A 23,646-nucleotide genomic window follows, 5' to 3' on the forward strand; every position below is an offset into this window, starting at 1 on the left:
GCCCTTGTCCGGTTATAAATCAGTAATATCCCTACAACGGCATAGAAACCCTTTTCATAATTCAGTCATAGCGCATGCTGTCACATTAAGCAAGCCTACTCCTCCAGCCCCCTAGAAAGCACACCAAGTTCTTAAACAAATCCAAGCCTCCAGCAACCTGGGAAATCCCCGCTGCTTTGTTTTGATTTCGTCCGAGAACTCCTGTAAAGCACTGTAAGAACGACCAGTTCTTAGTGACATCTTTATTGACGTCTTATGTCCAGCCTTACGTCAAACCCGGCACCTTTCAGGTATAAATATACCAACGTTGCCTTAAGCAAACACACAGTGGTAATCCTGCAGAAGAGCAGCTATCTACTTCCGAAGAGCCCAGCTGATGCGAGGGCCCACTGACGCTGCCCCTCCCTTTTGACGCGCTGAGAAAGACGCTGTCTTTTCTCTTGCCGAGAAATCCAGCCTCCGGCGTTTCCAGCTTACCCTTGCGGGTGACTGGGATACCGAGTCCTGAGAGAGAGATACCAGACCTCCTGCCTTCTAATACCCAGGTACTGAACTGACTAAACCCTTACAGAGAATTCTTGAGTCAGATTCTTGGCAAAACAAACTTAACTTAAACTGCTACTTACTTACTCCTTCCCACGTATTAGGCTTAGGTCCGGTACACCGGGGTAGGCGTAGTTAGAAGCACCAGTTGAGTACGATAAGTCAATGTATATATGTATGTATCTATTTGATCCATTTTAAAGTATCATATGGCTAAGAAACCATATCAATGCTTTTACAGTATTATTTCATAATTCTGCTTTTACTGTATGCACTTTACTTAACTATAAGTATTGCAATTGTAGCAATTCATTTCTCTTGTATGAGGAAAGAGACTGCTCAATAAATAATACCTTTTATTGAAAACGCCCGTCTCTCTTTTTCTCTGCAATCTGGTGAAACTAAGTACGCACTTATTGACTGAGTGAAATAGCTGTCTTTTGTTTTCACACGACTCTAGAGATACACTCTTATTCAGGTAGAGCAAAGTTGTCATGTTTTATGGTTGTCAGAAACTAAATCCCTTCTTGTCTATCCAGGGAGGTTAAACTCCTCCTCGCTTATTCGAGAAAGTTTCTAGTGAACTCTGAGCTAGCTGGCAAAAAACTTAAGTCTAATATAGTCAGTAGAGACCTAGTTAACCTCAGTCCTACGTCTACACTACTGAAGATATTATTCCAATGCGCAGAGCCTATTGGGACTATAGGAACTACACTACAGCAGAAAGAGCTTTACACACACACTTGATGTTAAAAGAGCTCTTCTCTACTATATAGATAGAACTAAATCTTTTCGAAAAGCAAAACAATTGTATCTTTCTCTCCACCTCATAAAGGCAACTCCATCTCGAACGGTGGAATTGCAAGGTGGATTGTAAAATGTATACACATATGCTATCAAAAAGCAAAACGTACATTGACAGTTCCTCCTAGAGCGCACTCCACTCGCAAACTAGGAGCCTCTATGGCTTTCTTAGGGAACATCCCCCTGGAAGACATATGCAAGGCAGCGACATGGTCTACAACACACACCTTCACCAAACACTACTGTGTTGATGTGCAAGCCAAGCAGCAAGCTGGAGTAGGCCAAGCTGTCCTCAAAACTCTCTTTCAAACTACTGCAACGGATACAGGTGACCACCGCTAGGAGAGACACTGCTGCACAATCGATGCAAAAGTGTAGTATCTGCAGCTCATATGCCTCGAACGGAAAATGCTACTTACCAGTATGCATCTGTTCTTGGCATGTAGAGCTGCAGAGTACTACACACCCTCCTGCCTCCCCGGCACCTGTATCTGTTCCAGTCTCATCTTACTTAGATGCATACGCATGGACATCACTTTTCTTTACTTCTACTAGCTCCATCATTTCCCATCATGGCGAAAAACAATCTAATGATGGAGCCGATGCCCATGCGCACTATGGTCCAAGGGAGGAGTCACCTATCTCGTGACTACAAAAGACTTCTTCCAAGACCACAAGAACATGCAATCATCCGAGCCCAACACCAGGTGGCGATCTAATGCAAAAGTGTAGTACTCTGCAGCTCTACATGCCAAGAACAGATGCATACTGGTAAGTAGCATTTTCCATTCTTCTATATGTTTTGTTGGGATTTTTGTGTAATGTCTGGATTATCTGTTCCAAATTCTATACATCTGTTGTATAGAGAAGTGTATGTATGTTGCATTTATTTAACCAATTAATGTGGATTAGCACCCTTCTTTTTTGTAGAAAACCTTATTTTTCTTCTCTCATGAAGGGAGGTCTTAGGTAGAAATTTGGGGGAGTTACTAATCAGGTGGCAGAGTGCAAAAAGTGTTTTCCCCACAAAGGAAGTTGAGCTAGATGAAAGAAAGTGTTTGGTAAATGCAATTGCATTCCTTTTAGTTCCATTAGATATACATAGTAAACATAAGAAAAGGAGGGGGGCCTTGAAGCTCCACGCTTCGACCTACATTATTACGCGGCCCAGTTACAACATGCGACCCGTTGGTTTACAGACACAGACAATTGGGAGACACTCATCCTCTCTGGTAGACATCCAGACACTTACAGGTTGCCGTGATGCAGGGTAGGGGGGCGGACACGTCCCTTCCTTATGTTGTGCGACACACTGCCGGTATATGGCAGCGGTTTGTTGAGAGGGTCTTACGGAGGGCACCCTTTCACAGGGAGCTCCCGATCTGGATACTGGCCCCCTTCATCAACATGGGGCAGTATATGTCCTTTCAATCCTAGAGGGAGGGTGGTTGCGAAGTTCTGGCTGACCTTTACCCTAACAAGTCCTTCCTTACCTATGATTAGGCAGCAGAGGCCTTTGACGGGGACCATACCTACACTTCCGTGGACTGCAGGATGTGGTGAAGGTCACCTGGCCCCAGTACCCAGACGCTCCACCACTGACCCACACCTTAGACATCCTCCTTTCCTGCGGCAAGGGGCGTAAACTGACTTCTCTCCTGTATAAGGCCATGAAACAGGATTCAAGCCCCCGGTGCCACCTTCCCGGGCTGCCTGGGAGGTGGATCTCTGCACTCCGCTGAAACAGACAATAGGCACGCATAGGATCCCTCATGCGCAAGGTCTCATGCAACGCAAGGTTTAAACTGACGCACTTCCATTTTTTACACCACACCTACCTAACCCCGGTATCCCTAAAGCGGATCTCTGGGGATAGAGGAGACGGATGCTCTAAATGTAACGCTGAGACAGCGGGCTTCCTACACTTAGCATTGGATTGTCCTTTGGTCAGGCAATTCTGGGTGGGGCTGGCAGAGCGAATACTTCCAGATAAAGGCCTTCGGATGGCACTCAAACCCTTGCATTGTCTGCTTGCATTAGTCCGGAAACCCAAGAAAAAGAAACTTTTGTATACATTCCTACAATTAATGTTGGTACTAGCCAGGTGCAGGGTGGCGATAACTTGGATGGGGCAGAGGGCCGCGGAGGTACCCACTTGACTTAGAGATGTACGAGAGAGGTCCCTGGCCGAGGAAACTCACATGCAACTCACTCGGAGGGATGAGAAGCTGCAGGACGACTTAATGGCCTGGCACGTTATGTGTGTGTCTGGGCAGGCAGAAGAGGAGCCCTCCTCACACGGCACAGCTGACAGTGAGGGCAGTGGGTTGGACATGCTCGTTGGGTCTGGGTCCGACTGGGAGCGAGAGGGTGGACCCCAGTGATGTTCGCCACCCGCATCAGTGCCATGCTTGTTCCTTCCTCATGGTGCTTTAATTGTATGTTTTTTTATCCCTTCCCCATGAGTCCTTTTGCTCCCTGATGCTGCCTGTAGTCCTAAGTGCCGCTAATGAGCTTGTCGATCTGCTTACATACACTGATTTGATGCCAGTTGTGTGTTATTGTTTATGATATATAAACTGCAAATAAAGTTTATAAAAAATATATATATAAGCTAAGAATAAAATCTATAAATATAAGGGAGGGTAAATAAGAGAAAAGAAATGCTGACCGTCAAGGAAAAAGTAAAAAAAAATGTTAAGGCATATTTGCTATGTATTCAGAGGATGCATCTTTGCACGCAGATTGTAGCCATGGCCACTGGATTTATGAGGCTGGTGAGGGCCAAATTCTGCATCAGGGTAACGTAAATTATGCAGCAAGAAAAGGCAAATTATGCGGCGTAATGCGACACATTTTGTGATAGCAATTCTTTTGTCATTTTTACACTGTCTGGGCGTTGGTTGCAACTCATTATTACAATTTTAACACCAGTATATAGCAATAAGCAACAGAAAGATGACCAGTGAACCAACAGAAATATGACCAGTCAACCTTTGCAAAGGGCCTTACTCCACCCAGGAGGAGATGTTGCTGCATTTTTAGTAACTTTTAATTTGTTTGAGCTAGTAACAATATTTTTTTGTTGAAATCTGCAGATTATGCATCAGATGATGATTATATGGCAAATGCTTCAAACCTATAAATATGTGAAAATCCTGCAGCCACACAATCCCATAATTCCAGTGGCCCTGATTGTAGCTCTATGGATTACCTTTGGCTTCGATGTCTTGTACCAAACAGCACAAACATCAAACACCCCAGGAGCTGCAGTTTTAGCAAAATCTAATTCCTGTAAAGAACGAAGGTCCTTATCATATATGTGTTTGTGGAATGTTTACTTAGTGCACAATAATTTATGCTCTGTTCAATATACAAATCAAATTTAGAAGATCCCGAGGTTTTGATCCGGAGCTGGCTAAATGGTCTACTTTGCTAGTCTTATGAAATTCAGACTGAGCTCCGATTAATTGGGAACAAAAGATTTTCATTAGTATAAAGATTTAAACAGGAACACGGCTTGATCCATGTGTGGGAAAAAATGAAAGAGGGAGATCCTGGCTATACATTTTTCTAACATCTGCATAAGCAGGGGTGTGGGATTCCTATAGCCTGACGCCCAGAACATATTATTTGGGGTCAAGGACAACAAAATGTCATGTTTATTTTGTCCTTGGGACAAGTAGGCCTAACCCCCTGCAGCACAAACCCGATAGCTGCTAGTTTGCAGTACCACATTATGGATCAGGGAAGGGCTTTATCGTCAGTTACGGTAACATTTGTGTCTATATGTTAATGGTGTTTCAACTTGAATTTATGGTTCTTTATCCCAAAGCCTTTATTATTAGGAGGACTGCATTAGGGAAACGTTGTAAGCTCGGACTCTACTACCAAAACTGGTTTCAGTATAAAAATATGTACACATATTTTCAAAGTTTAATAATATGAGGCTACGTATAATGCTCAAAGAATGCTCTCTGATTAGATGCAAATGTTTGCAGAATCTTGAAAGCAAGACTGATGATCCTTTGCTTTCAGGATGAAATGTTCACCAAAAATGCAACTAGGAAAAAAAACGCTTTTCGAACCTTCTGTGAAATTTTAGTAAAATTAGTTGATGCGTGCTAGTATTTCCCAAAAATAGTCATAATAGAAAGTCAGTTTAGTCAGCTTTAACACGATTCTGGGGAACATGAAAATAAACAAGCGTTGGCAAAGCTAATAGGTCTGACATTGGTGGGCAGTGTTTTGGTTTTGTAAATGTGTTTCTTGTTTTGACATGGGTTTAGAAAAATATTATTGTTGTGGGAGCCACTGGGTCCTCGCCATTGTAACAAACTTTGGCAAAAACTATTTGGTCTCTGAAAGCACACATTGCCACAGTAGTCACTAGCACTGAACGAAACTACTTTGTGTGCCAATATGCTCCTTATGAGAGAAAAGAAGGCTGTCCCTCATAGTGAAGCCAGAAGATAGCTAGAGAGATAGAATTTAATAAAAACAAAAGATCTTAAATAACACCAGACCAAATTAGAGGCACAATTCTTAAGGTCACAAAAGTGCAGCTAGGGTATACATGACCCTTTCATTACTGCAGATCTATGACTTTCATGAATTCACAGGAATTTACAAAAGTAGGCCAGAAAATCGTACTCCTAATAAATATCTGTGAACTGCATTTTATCAAGACGAAATATGCATGTGGAGATATGATCATGTGAAAATCGATTGCACTTTACAAGTTCACTTTCCTTCCAACCACTTTTTCCCCCAACCCTGATAGAAATGTTACTTCTGCCCTTGTCATGAATAAGTTTCCAACCTTTCTCAGTATGGGAAAAGATTAGAGAAGAGCTAGTGAAAACCCCTAAAACATGTAAGTTAGTAAGGTTTGCACATATTGCAAAGGTCATCCAAACCTGTAAGTATTGCTTACCGCTACCTCCAAACCCTCTATGTAGATCTGCAGAAAGGTGTCAAAATAAGGGAATTGCTGTTATTCAAACCCTACTATAGTATGAGCCCTGGCATAACTAGAGAGGTTATTATCAGAGCACTTATACAATGAGATTGCTGCCATAATTTGTCTCTACACTATGTGACACCAAACTGACAAGTGCATTTTATTACAGGACAAATAGATTTATGAAACAACGTGTCCCATGGACAAGTAGATATTTTATAAAATTCCATTCACCTGGGAAGTGTACACCTGGGAGGTGTTCTAGACTGGGATATTTCTTGATTTCTCCGTGTTTGTTACAGGATGCTGTTAATAAGGTAAATCCAGAAGTCTTATTGGATCATTGCCCCATCGTGCTTGATATTCAATTGTACTGATCATCTATTTCAAGAGGACATTTGAATGGCCTTTGCTGCTAGACCCTGAATATATTGCCCAGTTGAGTTTGGCATAGAGTGGGAATCGTTTAAAGCCCGGTGAAAAGGCCAGACCAAGGGCTAACTTAGCATATCATCAGAAAAAGATTCAACAAAAGATGCATGTAAACTATGCCAAATGTATAACTCTTGAGAGTAAATACGCGATAGTCATCACTAACGAGGATCCTGAAAATTAAACATTTGGGAACAAATTATGGTTGCTAAAGTTAATTTAAATAGATGGTATAGTGAAGTTTCAGCTCAAATGTATGCAGCACACAAATGGCAGATTTACACATTTGGGGCTAGTGTGGGTAACGTTTTAGCCCTTAAGCTAAGACAACAGCTGGTTAAAAATTATGTAGATGGAACGAATGACAATGAAGGAAACCTTGCACACAACAGAAGATATTGGGGCCGATTATGATAGAGGATTTTCCGCCTCCTCCGGGCCGGCGGAAGCCACCGCCGGCCCGGAGGAGGCGGAAAATCCTCTGCGGAGTCACCAAAGACCCACCGCCGCATTACGATGGCTGGTGGGTCTTGGATTCTGTCCGCTGCTTTTCCGCCGCGGTCGGATTACAACCGCGGCGGAAAAGCTCTCCTTTGGCTGGCAGTGTCTATCAGACACCGCCAGCTAAATTAGGAAGTATTAGTAAACATGCTTTTCCGCGGCGGTTTTTCCGCCGTGGAAAAGCATGTGTACTTTTGCTTTTGGGGGCCCGTTGCGGGCCCCCAGGGCGTAGGCGGGTGGGGGGTGCACATGGGGGGTACCTATGGTACCCCCCAGCATTTACATGCACAAAGCGGCAGGCACCGCACGGTGCCTGCCGCTTTGTGCATGTAAATGTTACACATGCACTTTTAACATTGCGGCGGGTGCTGCTTGAAGCAGCACCCGCCGCAATGTTAAATATCCAGGATGTGACCGCCAGGGTGGCGGTCACATCCTGATTTGCATGGAGGGACCTCCGCAGTCCATGCGGACGGTCCCTCCACCTCTGGGATGGCGGACGGACGCAAGTCCGTCCGCCATCCTAATCGGCCCCTTAGTCTGGCTTTTTCACAAGTTTTATTAAATGTTTTATAAACAAGATAATAACCCGGAGCCCAAAGCGATAAATACATTTTGGGATAAATTAGACCTTACATATATAACTAGCAAAGAAAGAGGCCGGAGATGAGATTAAGAAATTAAAATGACAATACAGTCATCAGCTGGTTAGGCGGTTGGTCTTGATGGCATTCCACTAGAGTTTTATAAACCTTTTTTCCATCTAATCAGGACCTGTATTTACTTTTTGTAGTCGATCCATGCTAGTAATAATCCTCCACAATCTTGGACAAGTACAAAAATAATAGTCTTAAGAAAAATAAAATGGCCACAAGTCCTGGGTTGTATCACTTAATATCATTAAAAAATTGCAACACTTAAATGCATTCAAAGATATTGGCCACATGTTTGCGCAGGATAATTGCTATCATAGTCTCCCCCTATCAGTATGTTTTTTTATACCTGGCAGGGAGGGAAACCACTGATCTTGTTAACAGGGCCATTGCTCTATTTGATTTAGCAGCTAGCCAGGGGCTGCCGCTGCCAATGATCTGTTCGACGCAGAAAAGTCTTGTGATAGGATTGCTTGGGCCTGTCTTTGGGAGGTCATGAGGCTTATGGGCTTTTGAGGATCTTTCTTGAGGGCTTTATAAAAATCCCAAAGTAAAACTGCAAATTATGGCTCTGGAATCGTGAGGCATTAAACTGAAAAGAGGGACACAATAGGGCTGTCGGTGTTCACCAGTGCTTTTGGCATTATACATTAAGCCATTTATATTCAAATGATTGAACAACGACAATATTAAGAATTGATTACATATGCTGATGATATCTCACATAGAAGCCAGGCACAGAAAATGTGCATGGTTTCTTTCTACCTGTTGAACAAAAGCTAAACTCAAATATTATCAAACTATTCCCGTAAGGTCCAAGAACCCAGGATTACTGCGACTGTCTCGTATTTGGGTATAAATCTGGGACCCGAAGTGGATAATACAATACCAGTAAACTATGACTTCCTTCTGAATATAACAGAGAACCAGCTCAAATGTTTAAGCAGCTTGCATTTGGCTGCTATAGTTCACTGTAACTTTATGAAAGTGATAATCTTACCAGCAGGTTTATATTTTTCCAGGGTAATACCCCTCGAGTTTACAGTTAACTGGTTTAAAAAGCTAGACTTACTCTGCAGCAGTATTGCGTGGGATGATGAATAACCCAGAATGTCTCTAAAATGCCTTAAGCAGCCTATTGAAGAGAAAGGATAGGGATTATTTCAAGTGTTACTGACATGCAACATCATTAATTCATATAAGAATTTTGATTCTAGATAATAAATTGAAATCAATACCTTCTATGAGTTACATCTGGTGGATGATTGTAGTGGCGTGCTTATTGTTAATCGCGCGAGGTTCCACGCGATGCTCCCTAGCTTCGCGTGGGGCACCGCACGATGCCCAGCGTGTTATGATTGTTGTTCTTTGAATGTAATGTTCCTGTGCGGCGTGTCCGTTCAGTGGAAGAGCCTTAACGTCTTTCAGTCACCGGTGGGCTCTTTGCTGTCTGGATGCATCGCGCTGGGGTGGAGTTATTTATGGAATAAACTTCATTGTGAAACTCACCTACTTTTGTGGATTATTCTACTTGCGACATTTGGCGACGATCGGGAGACTCCACCACACCCACGCAAAAGATTTTCTTCATTTTCTCGACAATACAACTCGATCACGTACCTACATCATTATCCGGTCGATCTTGAGTGAAAGAGTATCCCGGTAGGACTATCAGTGTCAATATTACTTAAAGGAGGTACGTGAAGAATGTATGGTAAAGCGTGATTGCTCCAGATTTGAGCCCAATTACCTTGTCATTTTGACTTCTTTATGATTGGCCATTTCATATCTGCCGGATGATTGGCCATTGAAGTCAGCCTGGGGCTCTCATTGGAAGGATTGAGTGTTTGCTTGGACCACGGTCCTTATTTCTATTGGTACATTAGTCAATCAGCTCTACAAATAAAATGTCGTGCTTTCGGCGTTACCAAAGTGACGCGCACGCTTTAATTATTTGAGTGAGCGCCAGCGCCGCTGTGACATTTGCTGAGGATTACTGTGGATTGTCAGAGCACCAATTAACCTTGTTTCTTTTATGCCTCTACTGCGATGCGTACGCTTACCTAGCGCGTGGCTATATTGATTCTTTTCATTATTGTGGATGGTTTACTGCGATGCGCATGCATTATTAGCACGTTACTACAGCGATACGCACGCTCCCATTTAATTACTGTTTTGATGTTCAGCGTATCTACAGCGACACGCACGCTTTTCCTTGCATATTCATTCAGCGACACGCACGCTTACATTTTATTTCTGTCTTGATATTCTGCGTGTCTACAGCGATACACACGCTTGGAACTTTGAATAATTTATATAGTTTAAAGTGATTACAATTTCCACATTGAAGGCATAGTACTGCATTTGATATTTGTTTTGAATAACATGTTTGTATTAGCATTGAGCTAGATTTCATTTAAGTATTTCATAGCAACTTGAATTTATTGACTAGTTATGGCTAATTTACAGTTGCAGCAAATTACCCAACCACCCCCTTTCTTAAGCAAACCTGGGAGCCCTGAAATTATTTGGAAAGAGTGGTTTGCTCTTTTTGAAAATCACCTGGTTGCAATAGACTCTTCTGCTTACTCACCTGAACGTAAATTTGCCATCCTTTTTGGTTGTCTTGGACAAGCGGCACAAAGGATTTTTAAAAGTGTTACTCCTATTCCCCCTTCTGCTTCTCAGTCTGGCGATCAGGGATGGAACGTTTATCTTGAAGCAGTAGCTCGCTTAAAGATGCAGTTCGCAGAAGAACCAAACATTATGTTGGAGCGTCATAACTTCTACGCTAGGAAACAAAAAGATGAAGAAAAAGTAGAAGAATATATATCCGCTCTTAGGGTTTTAGCAACAACATGTGACTTTGGTCCATTATCTGACAGTTATATCAGGGATCAGTTCGTTTTTAATTGTTCTTCTAGAAAAATCAAAGAACTAATCCTTAGTTGCAAGAACCCTTCTTTAACTGAAGTGATAGACCTTTCTTTAAGTATTGAGCGTTCTACCCTTACTAGCAAGGTGATGTCTGATTCTGCTAAGGGCGGAATTAACTTGGTCAATCCTGCTGTTTATTGCCATGACAATCCTATTTGTGCAGTGAGTTATAAGAACAAAAATGCGAAATTTCCTCAGAAAAAGCAGAATTTGTTTTGTTATAGATGTGGCTCCAAGTCCCAAATTGGGAATTTTCAAGGATGTCCTGCTATTAACAAACGTTGCGTAATTTGTAAAAAAGTGGGGCATTTTCAAGGGGTTTGTAGAAATGTGAGAAAACCACCTAATGTAAATTGTGTTGATTCAGAAGTGGAATAGTGCAGTAATTCTATCAGCAACATAGTTGTCACCTTAGATTTTGATGGTGAAATTAACGATGTGAATTTGTTTTTTTATAGATGTGGCTCCAAGTCCCACATTGGGAATTTTCAAGGATGTCCTGCTATTAACAAACGTTGCGTAATTTGTAAAAAAAGTGGGGCATTTTCAAGGGGTTTGTAGAAATGTGAGAAAACCACCTAATGTAAATTGTGTTGATTCAGAAGTGGAATATTGCAGTAATTCTATCAGCAACATAGTTGTCACCTTAGATTGTGATGGTGAAATTAACGATGTTAAGGGCCCTTTGTTCTGCAATAATCGATAATGTTCCTTTGCAGGTGATGGCAGATTCTGTATCACCATTTACCATCTTGAGAGATTCAACATTTTACGATTTATGGAAAAGAAAGGTTGACTTATTAGATTCTGACATAAACCCAAAAGCCTTTGGCGAAAAAGATATCAACATGATTGGGTATTTTACAGGTTTAGTGCAATGCCTAGGTAGAGAAACCATTACAAAGATATATGTTGCTGAAAAAGGGAAAAATATCGTTGGGTGGAAGGATCTCGCTCGCATGGGTCTATATCTAGTTCCTGGTGACGAGAACCCTATTAAGGCCAGGGAACTACCTGTATCTAGTATCGATTGTGACCCTTCTGGTTCTGTTTCTCTTTCTCTAGAACAGATTATGAACGAGTTCACACCTGTATTTAGTGGTAATGTTGGCACGTGAAAGGTTTTGAACATAAGATAAGATTAGTTCCAGGTGCCCAATCCGTTGCACATAGAGTAAGATCCGTTCCACTGAGTGTACGTGGAGAATTAGAGAAGTCACTTAAAGACTTATGCCTCCAGGGGATAATAGAACCTGTTGACTCTTCTCAGTGGGTGGCCCCCATTGTGGTCGCACGCAAGAACACCGGCGAAATTAGGCTTTTCGCGGACTTGTGCGCTTTAAAAAAAAATATTATTATATATTGCCATCCTCTGCCGAAAATACATGAGCTTCTCGCAAATTTGGGGGGTGCCAAATGGTTTTCGCTGATTGACTTAAAATCGGCTTATCATCAAGTCGCTTTATCAAGAGTCCCAAGAATTGACAACTTTCATCACCCTGTTTGGGGCATATAAGTTTTTACGCATTCCGTTTTTGTTGGCATCTTCAGGAAGCGTTTTTCAGAAGCTTATGGATTCTCTTTTTCATGAGGTAAGGGGAGTTCAGGCATATCTTGAAGATATCTTAATTTTTGCAAAGTCATTAGATGAACATAATTCGATTTTAAAGCAGGTTCTCACAATTTTGATGGCTAAAAATATGACTGTTCGTAGTGACAAGTGTAAATTTGCAGTTAGTGAACTGGAATATTTGGGGCACACCGTTTCTCACGAAGGAATTAAACCTAAATTTTCTGTGATCTGTGCAATTGAGGATGCCAAGCATCCTACTGATAAGGATTCCCTCCGGTCTTTCCTTGGTTTGACCGAATGCTATGCTAGGTTCGTGCCATCTTATTTCCAATTAGTTGAACCTCTACGCATGCTGTTAAGGAAAGGTTGTAGTTTTGTTTGGTCTCAGGAATTAGATAAGGTTTTTGAGGACGTGAAAAAGATGATTGTGTCTGCTAAAGCTCTTCACGCTTTTAGAGAGGATTGTGTTTCAATCATTACAGTTGACGCTAGTTTGTCTGGACTTGGGGCTATGCTTGCACAAAGGGTGAAAGGACACGAGCAGACTGTTGCCTTCGCTTCTAGGTCGCTTAAACCCTTTGAAGCAAAGTACAGTACTATCGAGCGAGAAGCATTAGCTTGCACCTGGACAGTGCAAAAGTTCAGGACATATATTTGGGGCAAGAGGTTTGAACTAGTCACAGATCATAAGCCTCTGATTTACATTTTTAATAAAGTTGGCTCTTCTTGTATGTCTGCAAGGTTGATGAGGCTTGTTTCAAAATTACAAGAGTTCCATTTTGAAGTAAAACATATTCAAGGAGGTAAGAATTTCCGTGCCGACTGCCTTTCTAGACTCTATGGTGAAGGATGACGATGAGGATATCTCAGCGGGAGATATTGAGTGTGTTGCCGTGGTTGATGCAGTGAGTGAAATGAGTACCGTCATAGCTGAGTCTGATTGGAAGTCCGCTATTGAAAGTGACGCGATCTTACAGAATGTCATTGATTATTCAACTCATCATTGGCCTGAGCCTAGGAGTTTAGAGGGTGAGTTACGGAGGTTCGCTCAGGTGTCCGAGGAACTTTCTGTTGAGAATGGAATTGTTCGCAGGGGAGACAGGTTTGTTCCTCCTTTTGGTTTACGGTCTGCAATCATCAACAAGGCTCATCAGGGACATTTATGGGTAACCAAGACGGTCATGAGGATTAAGGATCATTACTGGTGGCCTTCTATGGAAGTTCAGGTTAGGAAATTAATTGATTCCTGCCCTGAATGTTTGTTATCAGATACACATTGGCAAACATTAAAAGTTCCTTTGCACCCAACCGAGTTTCCACATAGCACTTGGGAGAAAGTTGGTATAGATTTTTATGGACCGTATTCCATTTTGGATCAAGAGAAGAAGTATGTGATTTTATTAGTTGACTATTATTCAAAATGGGTGTACCACGAATTTGTTAAGAATCCTGATTCTGATTCAACAATCGCTTTCTTAAGGAGAGTTTTTAATGTGGAAGGTACTCAGAGGATGATTGTCACTGATAACGGCACACATTTCTCTTCTGCGAAAATGTGCAAATTTCTAAATGATTTTGAGATCAAACAATTGAAAGTTGCTTTGTACTCTCCCTCGTCCAATGAACTGGTCGAGAGAGGGAATAAAGTAATTAAAGAAGGCATTCAAACGGCTTTAACGTGCAATCTCAATGTAGAAGATTTCATTAAGGATAAGGTTTGGCATTATAATACATCACCACACTGTATTACTGGCATATCTCCTTTTACTCTTTTAAGGAACAGGGAAGCTCATTCAAATTTGTTTCCTTATTGGTTACAAAACTTGTCGAGTGAAAAGAACATTGACTTAGGTGTTATTCGTAGAAAAGTGGAGGAGAAACAAGCTCAAATGAAAAAAAAATTGATAAAAAATGGAGTCCCGGGAATGTGGATGTTTTGGTAGGGGATTGGGTTTTCATAAAGAAACCTGACAGAGTTAAGAAAGGGGAATCAAAGTTTCTTGAACCAATTTAATTTCTTAAAGTCAGTAAAGGAGCTGCATTTGTTGATGGGAAAGGTTGGTGGAACAAGCGTCATCTAGTAAAACTTTCCCATCAGCAGGCTGGAATCATACAAGATAAGCGGAGGGAATCTGATGAGGATTTGGATTGGAGTAATTGGCTGGATACTTCGGTGGTCCACGCGAAGCATGTTCCAGCTGTTGGGTCCCAGTCTCAGTCAAGTGTTCATTCCAATGTGCAGAATGTCACTAGGTGCTCTTCTAGAGGCAGGAACATTATAGTTCCCTGGAAATTTAATAGCATTGTGAGGTTTAAAAAAAAAAAAGTGTATATAATTGTTTCGCATTATTGTAAGGGGGAAGGTGGTGTAGTGGCGTGCTTATTGATAATCGCGCGAGGTTCCACGCGATGCTCCCTAGCTTCGCGTGGGGCGCCGCTCGATGCCCAGCATGTTATGATTGTTGTTCTTTGAATGTAATGTTCCGTTGCGGCGTGTCCGTTCAGTGGAAGAGCCTTAACGTCCTTCAGTCACCGTTGGGCTCTTTGCTGTCTGGATGCATCGCGCTGGGGTGGAGTTATTTATGGAATAATCCACTTTTGTGGATTATTCTACTTGCGACAATGATGCTCTTGGCTTTTACTCAAGATTAGCTAAATATAACTACAAAAGAGTACAGTTTAAGATATTAGTGTTTGCTGGCAGACAAGTGGAAAAATGTAGTCAAGATGTTGAAAATTCGGAAATACAATGGGTATAATCGCCTGTGGAATTCAAAGTTAATCCCTGAAACCTTCAGAGCAACTATTGTGAGGTATGAGTAAGTGCAGGTATCCAAATATTAGTGGAAGTCTATAGCAATGAGATAATCCGCTTCTTTGAGAATCTGCAGTGAGAGTTTGCACTGGCCGAAACAATCATTCTTTAAATATCTGCAGATTAGACACTCCATGTGCAAAATACCCAAAGATGAGTTGTCTGACAAAGAATGAACTACTGCATACTATTAATAGTCATACGAAAGACAGGATCAAAGGCTGTTATAAAATATTTATGGAACGCAGGGAGAGGACCTAGCCAGTCCAAATCAAAACTGGAGTTCGGAGCAAGTTGACATTAAAGGACACTATTGAGTCAGGTGGCTTGTTTCTACTTTCTGCCAATCTTAAAATTTAGAATTATATGACCATTTTTTATCTTTATCACATCCCTGTTAGGCTATGATGATGCCATCTCACAATCTCCTCACTCTAGAAAAAAATGTGTCAATATACTACATAGATATACATCCTGTTCCAGCATACAGCGGTATTGGATGCAAATATTTAAATTCATTAGCTCTCTGAATTGGATTACAATCTCGCCTAGACCTCGGACGATTGTGAGAAGTCATGGGATTGTTAACTGCATTCTCCCTTCTCTCTGTGTAGGTATCGTTTTTGGTTGAATACCTATAGCTGCGGAATGGCTAAATCCCCCATCCTTTTAAAAATGACTGAACCTCTATATAGCAAGCTAACATATAGAAAATGCACTCTGTTTAAGGGGAGCAATGTAAAGAAAAGAGGGGGCTTAATTTGGGGCCTACTGGCAAGGTGGATCATTGATCAGCTTTTTATCAGTAGAAACAAAAATATTGTAAACAGTCATTGAAAATACCCCCCGGCTTGTCATAGGCAATTTACTGTATTTCAGGATAACTGATATGTATGTTTAATGCATATTGTTCCAAAATACAATGTTACTCACTGTCTTACTGCATCATGAACTACTCTTCTGCTCTATCTGTATTGTTAATTGATTGCATCTGCTTCTAATACCAAAAACTTAAAAATGGCAGTGGTTCCTTTAGGACAGTAAATAATTTTGCAATTTGGCAAATATATACAGTCTCTAAATCTCAGTATGATTTTATTGCAGGGGGGTGTTAGAGGATATTTAACATATTTTTTGTTCTTAAGTACGTTAAAGACTACCTGTGTAAATACCAATAAACTGTGTTTAGAGAGTATGCTAGTCATACAATTAAAGAGGTAGCTCCGGTCTCTATTTCATGTATCTCAAACAAAATGGTTTGGTGTGTCATAAAATATATACGCAACTGTAATTTGTCAAACAGAAATGGAAAGAAAATAAATGGAACATTATTTTCTAAGGTGATTCAATTATGTGCCTAATAGAAGTGGTATACACTTTATCAATGACGAGATTTTTTTTAAGTGAAATCATTTAGTGTTATTTCCCCCTAGTTTGTCTCGTTCCTACTAATATGCATTTTAACCGATCATGCTACAATTAACATAGCTTTCAGTTTCTGCACTAAGGCTATTATGATAGGAAATATAATTGTTTTTTGTTTCACTTCCCTGTAATATTTTTGTGATTTTTATTTAATGAAATTAAACAAAGGACTATTAAAATTGAACGGCTAAATAATACTTCGAAAAACATTTTATATAATGTAATAGGTGCATTATGGAGAAAATATGTTTATTGCAGTTCATTTAATGTGGTGCTCACCAATCAAGTTTGTTAAAATAATTCATTGTTTAGTTGACTGGAGGATGTATACAGTTCTTTTAAATGTATCCTCCTGTTGAATTTTGTGTTTGTGTAACTCCTTCTGAAGGAAAGCTCGCATAATTTTGCTTTTACTTGCAACTCCCTACTAAGACATTTAAATCAGTGGAAATGTGGTACCTAAGACCTGACCAATATTAACCAAACAACGAAATAAATGGTGCCTTTTTTTTTTAATCCTCTTTTTTTGTCATTGTATTATGACAGGTCAAGGAGGAGTTAATCCATCATTGGTCGCTGATGCCATAATAGATGCTTTGGTTGATTTTGCAAGTCAAAAGAATGCCTCATCTGTTCAAAACGTTGCTATCATCATCTTCCAGACACAAATGCTGGAACAATTTCATACAAGTATGAAAAAAAAGCAAGGGACCCGTTTACCAGAAGAGAAATATGTGTCATCCAGGCGGTCATGTAAGATTTTACTTTATGCTTATTTTATTGAAACTATTTGTAATGCACTCACATTCATGGATAACCATATCCCTTAGCTAGAAGGGAGGAAAGCGTAGCGGAGTTGAGAGCGGCGGAGGAGAATGGGGCATAAGAATATTCTGTACATAACTGGGTGGAGGTGGGAGGCGTTTCTCAGATCCATAGGCAGGGTAGCACATGTAAGTTTTCAAAGTTCTTCTGGAAGGTGTGTTCATAGTCTAGATGGAGCAGAGACATAAGTGACTTTCAAGGAATACAGACTGAATTACAGCTGTGCAATACAGATGTAGAGATCTTCCTTCCATCTGTACCTCTTTCTACAGGGAAAAAAGTAAGTTTAAAGAGGCTGGCATTGAGATCCTGGTGAAAACTGAACACTTTCTCAAGCTTTGGAGCTTTCCTAGATTCACATGGATGAGCCATATTTAGTCTGGGAATCTCTGCTAATTTTACAACTGCAATAAATGGTGTTAAAATGGCCATCAGCCCAATAGCCATGTGTGTTTAGTAACACATCCAATATTTCTGAAACAATCCAAATTTCAGCCAGTGAAGTGGATATGCTGAAGTCTCTTCTCCCCTTGCAGGCCACCATAGCTAACATTTGTACCAAAATCGTGCAAGTGAGTATGTGGAAAGAGCTATGCTGGTTGCTTTATAATTTTTAATTTGATTTGTATTTTCAACATCATTACTTTCTCTGGATGACAGCCACCCCTAAAAACGAGCTCCACTCAACTGTGGGGTTTTTGTTGGGTATTTATATACATTTTTCCTGTACTAGGGGAGAAAATACCAACTTTCGTCATAGCATGGAGAAGAAAAGCTCTTTTCAAACCTTCCAAAAATAATCTAAAAGCTTAAAGTGCTTTTAATTCCTATATCCATCTCATAAATGCACTCAAAAGTAAGATTTGCCCCTTTCAGGAGTGATTCCAAGCACATTTCCCCTCCAAGCACTTCCACATGGTTGTTAAAGAAACTACGCATGTTAAACTTTGAGAAGTCAAACTTACTGTTTTGGGCTCCAAATGGTCCTCAGAAAGTAATTAAGAAAACTCCTAAGCACCCTACATACGAGATGGAGCAAAAAAAGCCAAGCTCTTCAAAGGCTCAGTCTGCCTTTCTGCCTAAATCACTGTCAACAGGGAGCTTTTCTGGGCCAGTGGCACCAATGACAGCTGCCTCGTTATCAATGACACATCCCCTCTGAACGTCTTAGTCAAACTGTGGATGATTATCCTGTCATCGAGCAATAAGATTCTGTTGACAGCACCTTCAACACTATGATTAATGATTCCACCACTAGCAGGGAGTGCATCAATGACAACTCCAGCAACAATCATGTTGACACCATCTCTGTTTACAATACCAGAGATATTGTGTTGATGATCCTGCCATTGTCAGTTGACATTGCATTTTTATTGTAAATGGAGGTATCAGTCTCCTACATGCAATCACGGCTGGAGATGTCAATGCATTTATCAACTCACATATTGGATTTGGGAAGTGAAAGACAATATTTGCCATGTGGAACAGGCGATGGATACAGCTTATAGCCCAACACAGCTGAACATACAGAATATTTCAGAATATGAGTAGAGGTATGGGAGATGGCCAGGTGGAGAACTCACTAGAGATCCTTTCCATGAACTACCATGCTATGAGGAGTATGTTTTGCCAGGTCCTCTGTTGGAGGGTAGCAGCCGGAACAGCGATAATCCGCCAAGACTTTTGATATCACCACTTGTGATGCAACTTCCTGTCACTTTCTTGAGCACCTTGCAGTATTGAGAACTTTCAGCAGATAGTTGCACAGCTGCAGTGTTATCACACTCAGCCTCCCACCCCGAGTGTCGCCTCCGCAAAATCCTCTTGACCCATCACCACCATAGTTTCCACAATCTCAGTTACCACTACAACAAGAACCACCTGCCACTCCTTTGCATTATGCCATTTGCCTCCAAACCATTTAAGCAGCAAGAACGACCCAAAGGTTAGTGATCAAGACACTGACCCAGAAAATATGGAAAGAAGGTGAGATCTCAGAAAATGACCTGTACAAGGATAGTGGTCATCAATACAATGAGGAGCTGAGGGATTTCATTCTGCCCTAAGAGGAAGATAGAATACCACCCCTATCTGGTTCCCCACAGGATAACATTGACAGGCTTCTTACCATCTTGAACAGGGCAGCTCAGAAATGTGAACTGTTGATGTATGCAGTAGCGGTGCTTATTATATGATTTTAAGGTGTAACCAAGGAAAATGGTAATATAAGTCACTCTCTTTGACTGTGTAGAAAGAGGGGCTAAAGCTAATGTCCACACCAGCCACAGTTCAGTTAGTTGTACCATGCCTTGAAAAAAATATAGAGCACCAGATTGCACACAAGCATTTTAAACAGCACCTCAAATAAATTCCCTCATAGAATCAGTTGCCAAGAGGTGATCCAATAAACCCATAATTCCTAGCTCTGCTCCCGGGATAGTCACTGTAGACATATAGGCAATCTGCGCATGCAGTTAGCTGTGTGGTAGCAACATCAATATAGACAGCAAATGCTCGGGCCATTCTCTGATAGTATTATTGTCAGGTGTGGCATGTTATCTAGCCAGTGTTGGAGTTAATACTGGAGTTTAGATGGGAGCAGGCGAACGCCATGGCTGAGGAAGGCGCCAGTGCATATGTAGCCATTGTTATTGAAGCTGCCATGGATCTGTCAAATGTAGGCTATCAATAGATGGCAGGGCCTGCAGTGCTCAAGAAGCCAGGCATGTTTGAATTAATCTTTTTTGCAAAGAAGTGTAGGGCAAAATACGTGGTATGCCTTTTGATGCACAAACTCTATTCAGTAACTTATGGATGGCGCTCTACACAGCATCAGAGATACGTACATTGTGCGCTTCCTTCGCTCCCTCCAACATAGGTGAGCCCCTTTGACATCCATTTGATGGTACAGACAAGAGGGCTCTCCGATATGCCCACAGGCAGAATGTGAGGAGAAGATAATTACTATTAACCTTAAAAACAATTGGACTACTACCAGGATTACTCTGCAGTCAGATGACAAAACCGGAAGTCCTCTCAAACATCGTCAGGTAATAAGAGAGGCACATCTCAGTCATGCGCCTAAGACACCACCAAGCATGCCTGACTCCTGATTCTGCCCCCTCCCCCAACCTCCACATTGGTCTGTTGGTGGGAGAGAGCATGCCTTGCTTTGCTTGTAAATGGACAGACATTATCAGTGCCGGCGAGGTAATCCAAAGTGTGCCATCAGAGCATACCCTTGAATTCCTCCAGGGAATCTCGTCGTCCACTTAGGAAAGAGCACCACCTCCACCTGCAGGAACTCCAGCATTAAATACACTTCCTACTCCATCGATGAGTGAAAATGTGCTCATGGCCCAAAGAAATCAATCATGCCTTCTGAACAATTCTTTGTGTTAAAGAAAACTGGTAATTGGAGACAGATTACGGATCTCTAACAAGTCAAAAAGTTCCCAAAGAAGCAGTCCTTTCAGTTGATCATCCTGCGAAAGGTCCTTCAAATGCTGCAGGAAAGTGTGCCTTACCTCCCAGGATCTAGGGGATGCCTACTTCTTTGTCCCCATACACCTGAGCCATAGGCAGCAACTGAGATCTGCAAGAAAGGACTTCACTTCCAGTTCAAAACCCTCCCTTTCAAACTTCTCTCCGAGACTAGATCACCAGGTAGGCCCATACCTGGATGGACGGCTTGTAAAAGCACCCTTGGCAGAGGAAACCTGCGACTCTGCAACACTGGTGTCTAATTGTATTTTCTTAAAAGATATACTACGCGGTTGCACTTGTTAGAACATTTGATTTATGTGATTCGTTTATATGAAATAATTAGGATAGTTTGTCATTTGTATCCACGGAATATTATGTTGTTTATTCTCATCCAGAAAGTTAGTTTCCTTTCAAATGCACTACCAAGATGTTGCTGCCCATATGTGAACAAGACCGTATATAGTGGCCGAAAAGCGTTATGGTAGACTTTCAATAAATTGCATCACGGAAACTCCAGGGCGCGTAAGAGCCGTTCCTTATTTGGGCTTGAAAAACTCTATATTTAGGCGAAGTGCTGGCTTTGTGTTTTCTGATGCCCCTGTCACCTTGGCAGCCAACCATTGGAAAGATTGTGGATTTAAATACCACAGAGCCCCCCTTCGATGAATTCCTGTGTTCTTTATGCCCAAACAAGGCTAAAGAAACCGATTTGCACATATTATTCTTTTGTCCTCTATATGCCAAGCCTAGAAAGAAATGGATTAAACCGATGTGTATAAACATAGGAATTAGGTCTTGCAGAGAAGCAGAAAGAATCTTGAAAACTGATACATCACAACCAATTGTATTCAGTGTCAGTAAATTTTTACTTGCCGTAAGCTTCTTACGGGTCAAAACAGGGTTGAAGTTGTAATGAATATGACTAAGTATGTCCAGGGCAATAACAAATGAATTCGGAATGAGTATGTAGACACAATAGGTAGAAGGGAGTCTTGCGCGTGGGAAAGGTTAGTAAGAAATTATTATTATTAATTGTTTTTTTAATGTCCTAGGGATGGAAGCATAAACAAATAACAAAAATAATGAGTCTTATATTAGCCTTAAAACTATTTTTATTCGGATGCCTATTTTAAACATAATTATGCTTTCAATGTAATGGCGACAGTTCATAAACAACACCCATCTTTTTATGCTCTTTTTATTTTTTAATATTGTAATAGCATTGCTGCACTATTTGCTATGGAATCTGTACGTGTTCAAATGCATCTTTTATGGTTTAAAAAAAACGAAATTAAGATTTTGAATTGAATCGTTTGGGTCTCCAAACCGGTCCTGGAGGGCCGGATCCATGCCAGATTTTTAAATTAACTACATGTATCTCAATGGGGATATACAAAAAATCTGGCATGGATCCGGCCCTCCAGGACCGGTTTGGAGACCCCTGGATTAGTCACGGAGATATTAGACTGGGAGTCGTAGGGTCAAAGGACGCCTGACGCCCGGTGACTCCGAGTTAGTGAGTGAATTTCTACTGAAGCGGGAGAGTGGTCCAGCATATGTACTAAATATTAGATATATGCTGTATCGAAAGTGCACCATTTTCATTCTTTGCTGTAAGGACCATGTCTACCGATTCAGTCCTTAAGAACGATATAGTGTTACCCGACTGCAACATAACATGAGTGTAAAGGAGATTATTACAAAGTGGGGATGTACATTACAAACTTGTAAGACTTGAAAAACTCTCAATAAGTGAGACATCATAGTTGTGGGCCAGCAAATCTCTCCAAAGTTACCTGGCAGTGGGTCATATTCTGAGGGGTTTACAATTTTTGATTGGTCAGAGTTATGATAATCCGAACCCGGAGATGCTCAATGAATGGGCAATGAACAACATAGACGCTTCTACCTGCATGATGCAGATTTTGATCAAACATGCGGAAATAGACCCAAAGGAGTTGATGGAAGGAAAAGGGAAATTGATCAAATAAACAATGAACTCAAACTCCAATCTAAACGAACTCATCCATCACTTTTTAAGCGTAATGAGTGCCCACTGGGGCTTGACGATGATGATGTCATGCACAGCGATCATTGTAGTTGCCCTGGCTGCTATACCATGATTTTGTGCAATATAGAAGTAAAACATGAATCGCAATAACATACCAACATAAAGGCAATATGAAAGTGTAGGTGTTTTAAATGTCAAACCGCTGGTCAGATACACAATACTGCTTATGATGAATATATTTAAATGATTTTTGCATGTTTCACATGAGCAATGACCAAAAGTTTTTTTTCTATGGCTAGCAAGCATTAATGCCCATTAATAGTTAAGTTTAAATATGTATCAGTTAAATGCGGGATAGGAATTTAATTTCGTATCCTATTACTTCTTGCTCTATTTCGTGAAAACTATGATGTTGATTTTGATGAATACTTTCAGTGATTAATTTAACTGAAATATGTCTATTATGTCAAGAATATGACTCGTGGCTGCTTTTAAAACATTGCAGAAGGTGGCTTTGCAATGTGATCAAGGCCGTTGGTCCGGGTGAAACGCGGTATGGTGGCAAGATGGAATAAATTAGTTCATACTCCGCCCAAGAAGCATCTGAGCTTTGTTTTAAGAGGCAATTGTGTTATATGGTAGCAGAACTATTGGTGCTGTAATCTGACGTGCCCTCTC

The 23,646-nt window shown here is 41.0% G+C and overlaps 1 protein-coding gene across 3 annotated transcripts in view; it reads left to right on the forward strand.

The window, feature by feature from the left end:
- Nucleotides 1-23,646, forward strand: part of LOC144823685 (protein mono-ADP-ribosyltransferase PARP14-like) — a 1,720,771-nt gene that overhangs the window by 1,171,578 nt on the left and 525,547 nt on the right. For all 3 annotated transcript variants that reach the window (XM_078682415.1, XM_078682413.1, XM_078682414.1), the window contains exon 14: nucleotides 17,193-17,399. In XM_078682415.1, the coding sequence (XP_078538541.1) occupies nucleotides 17,193-17,399 (207 nt within the window). The remainder of the gene's footprint in view (nucleotides 1-17,192; nucleotides 17,400-23,646) is intronic.

Source organism: Lissotriton helveticus, chromosome 3_1 (assembly GCF_964261635.1).
Source record: "Lissotriton helveticus chromosome 3_1, aLisHel1.1, whole genome shotgun sequence".
Lineage (NCBI taxonomy): Eukaryota > Metazoa > Chordata > Amphibia > Caudata > Salamandridae > Lissotriton > Lissotriton helveticus.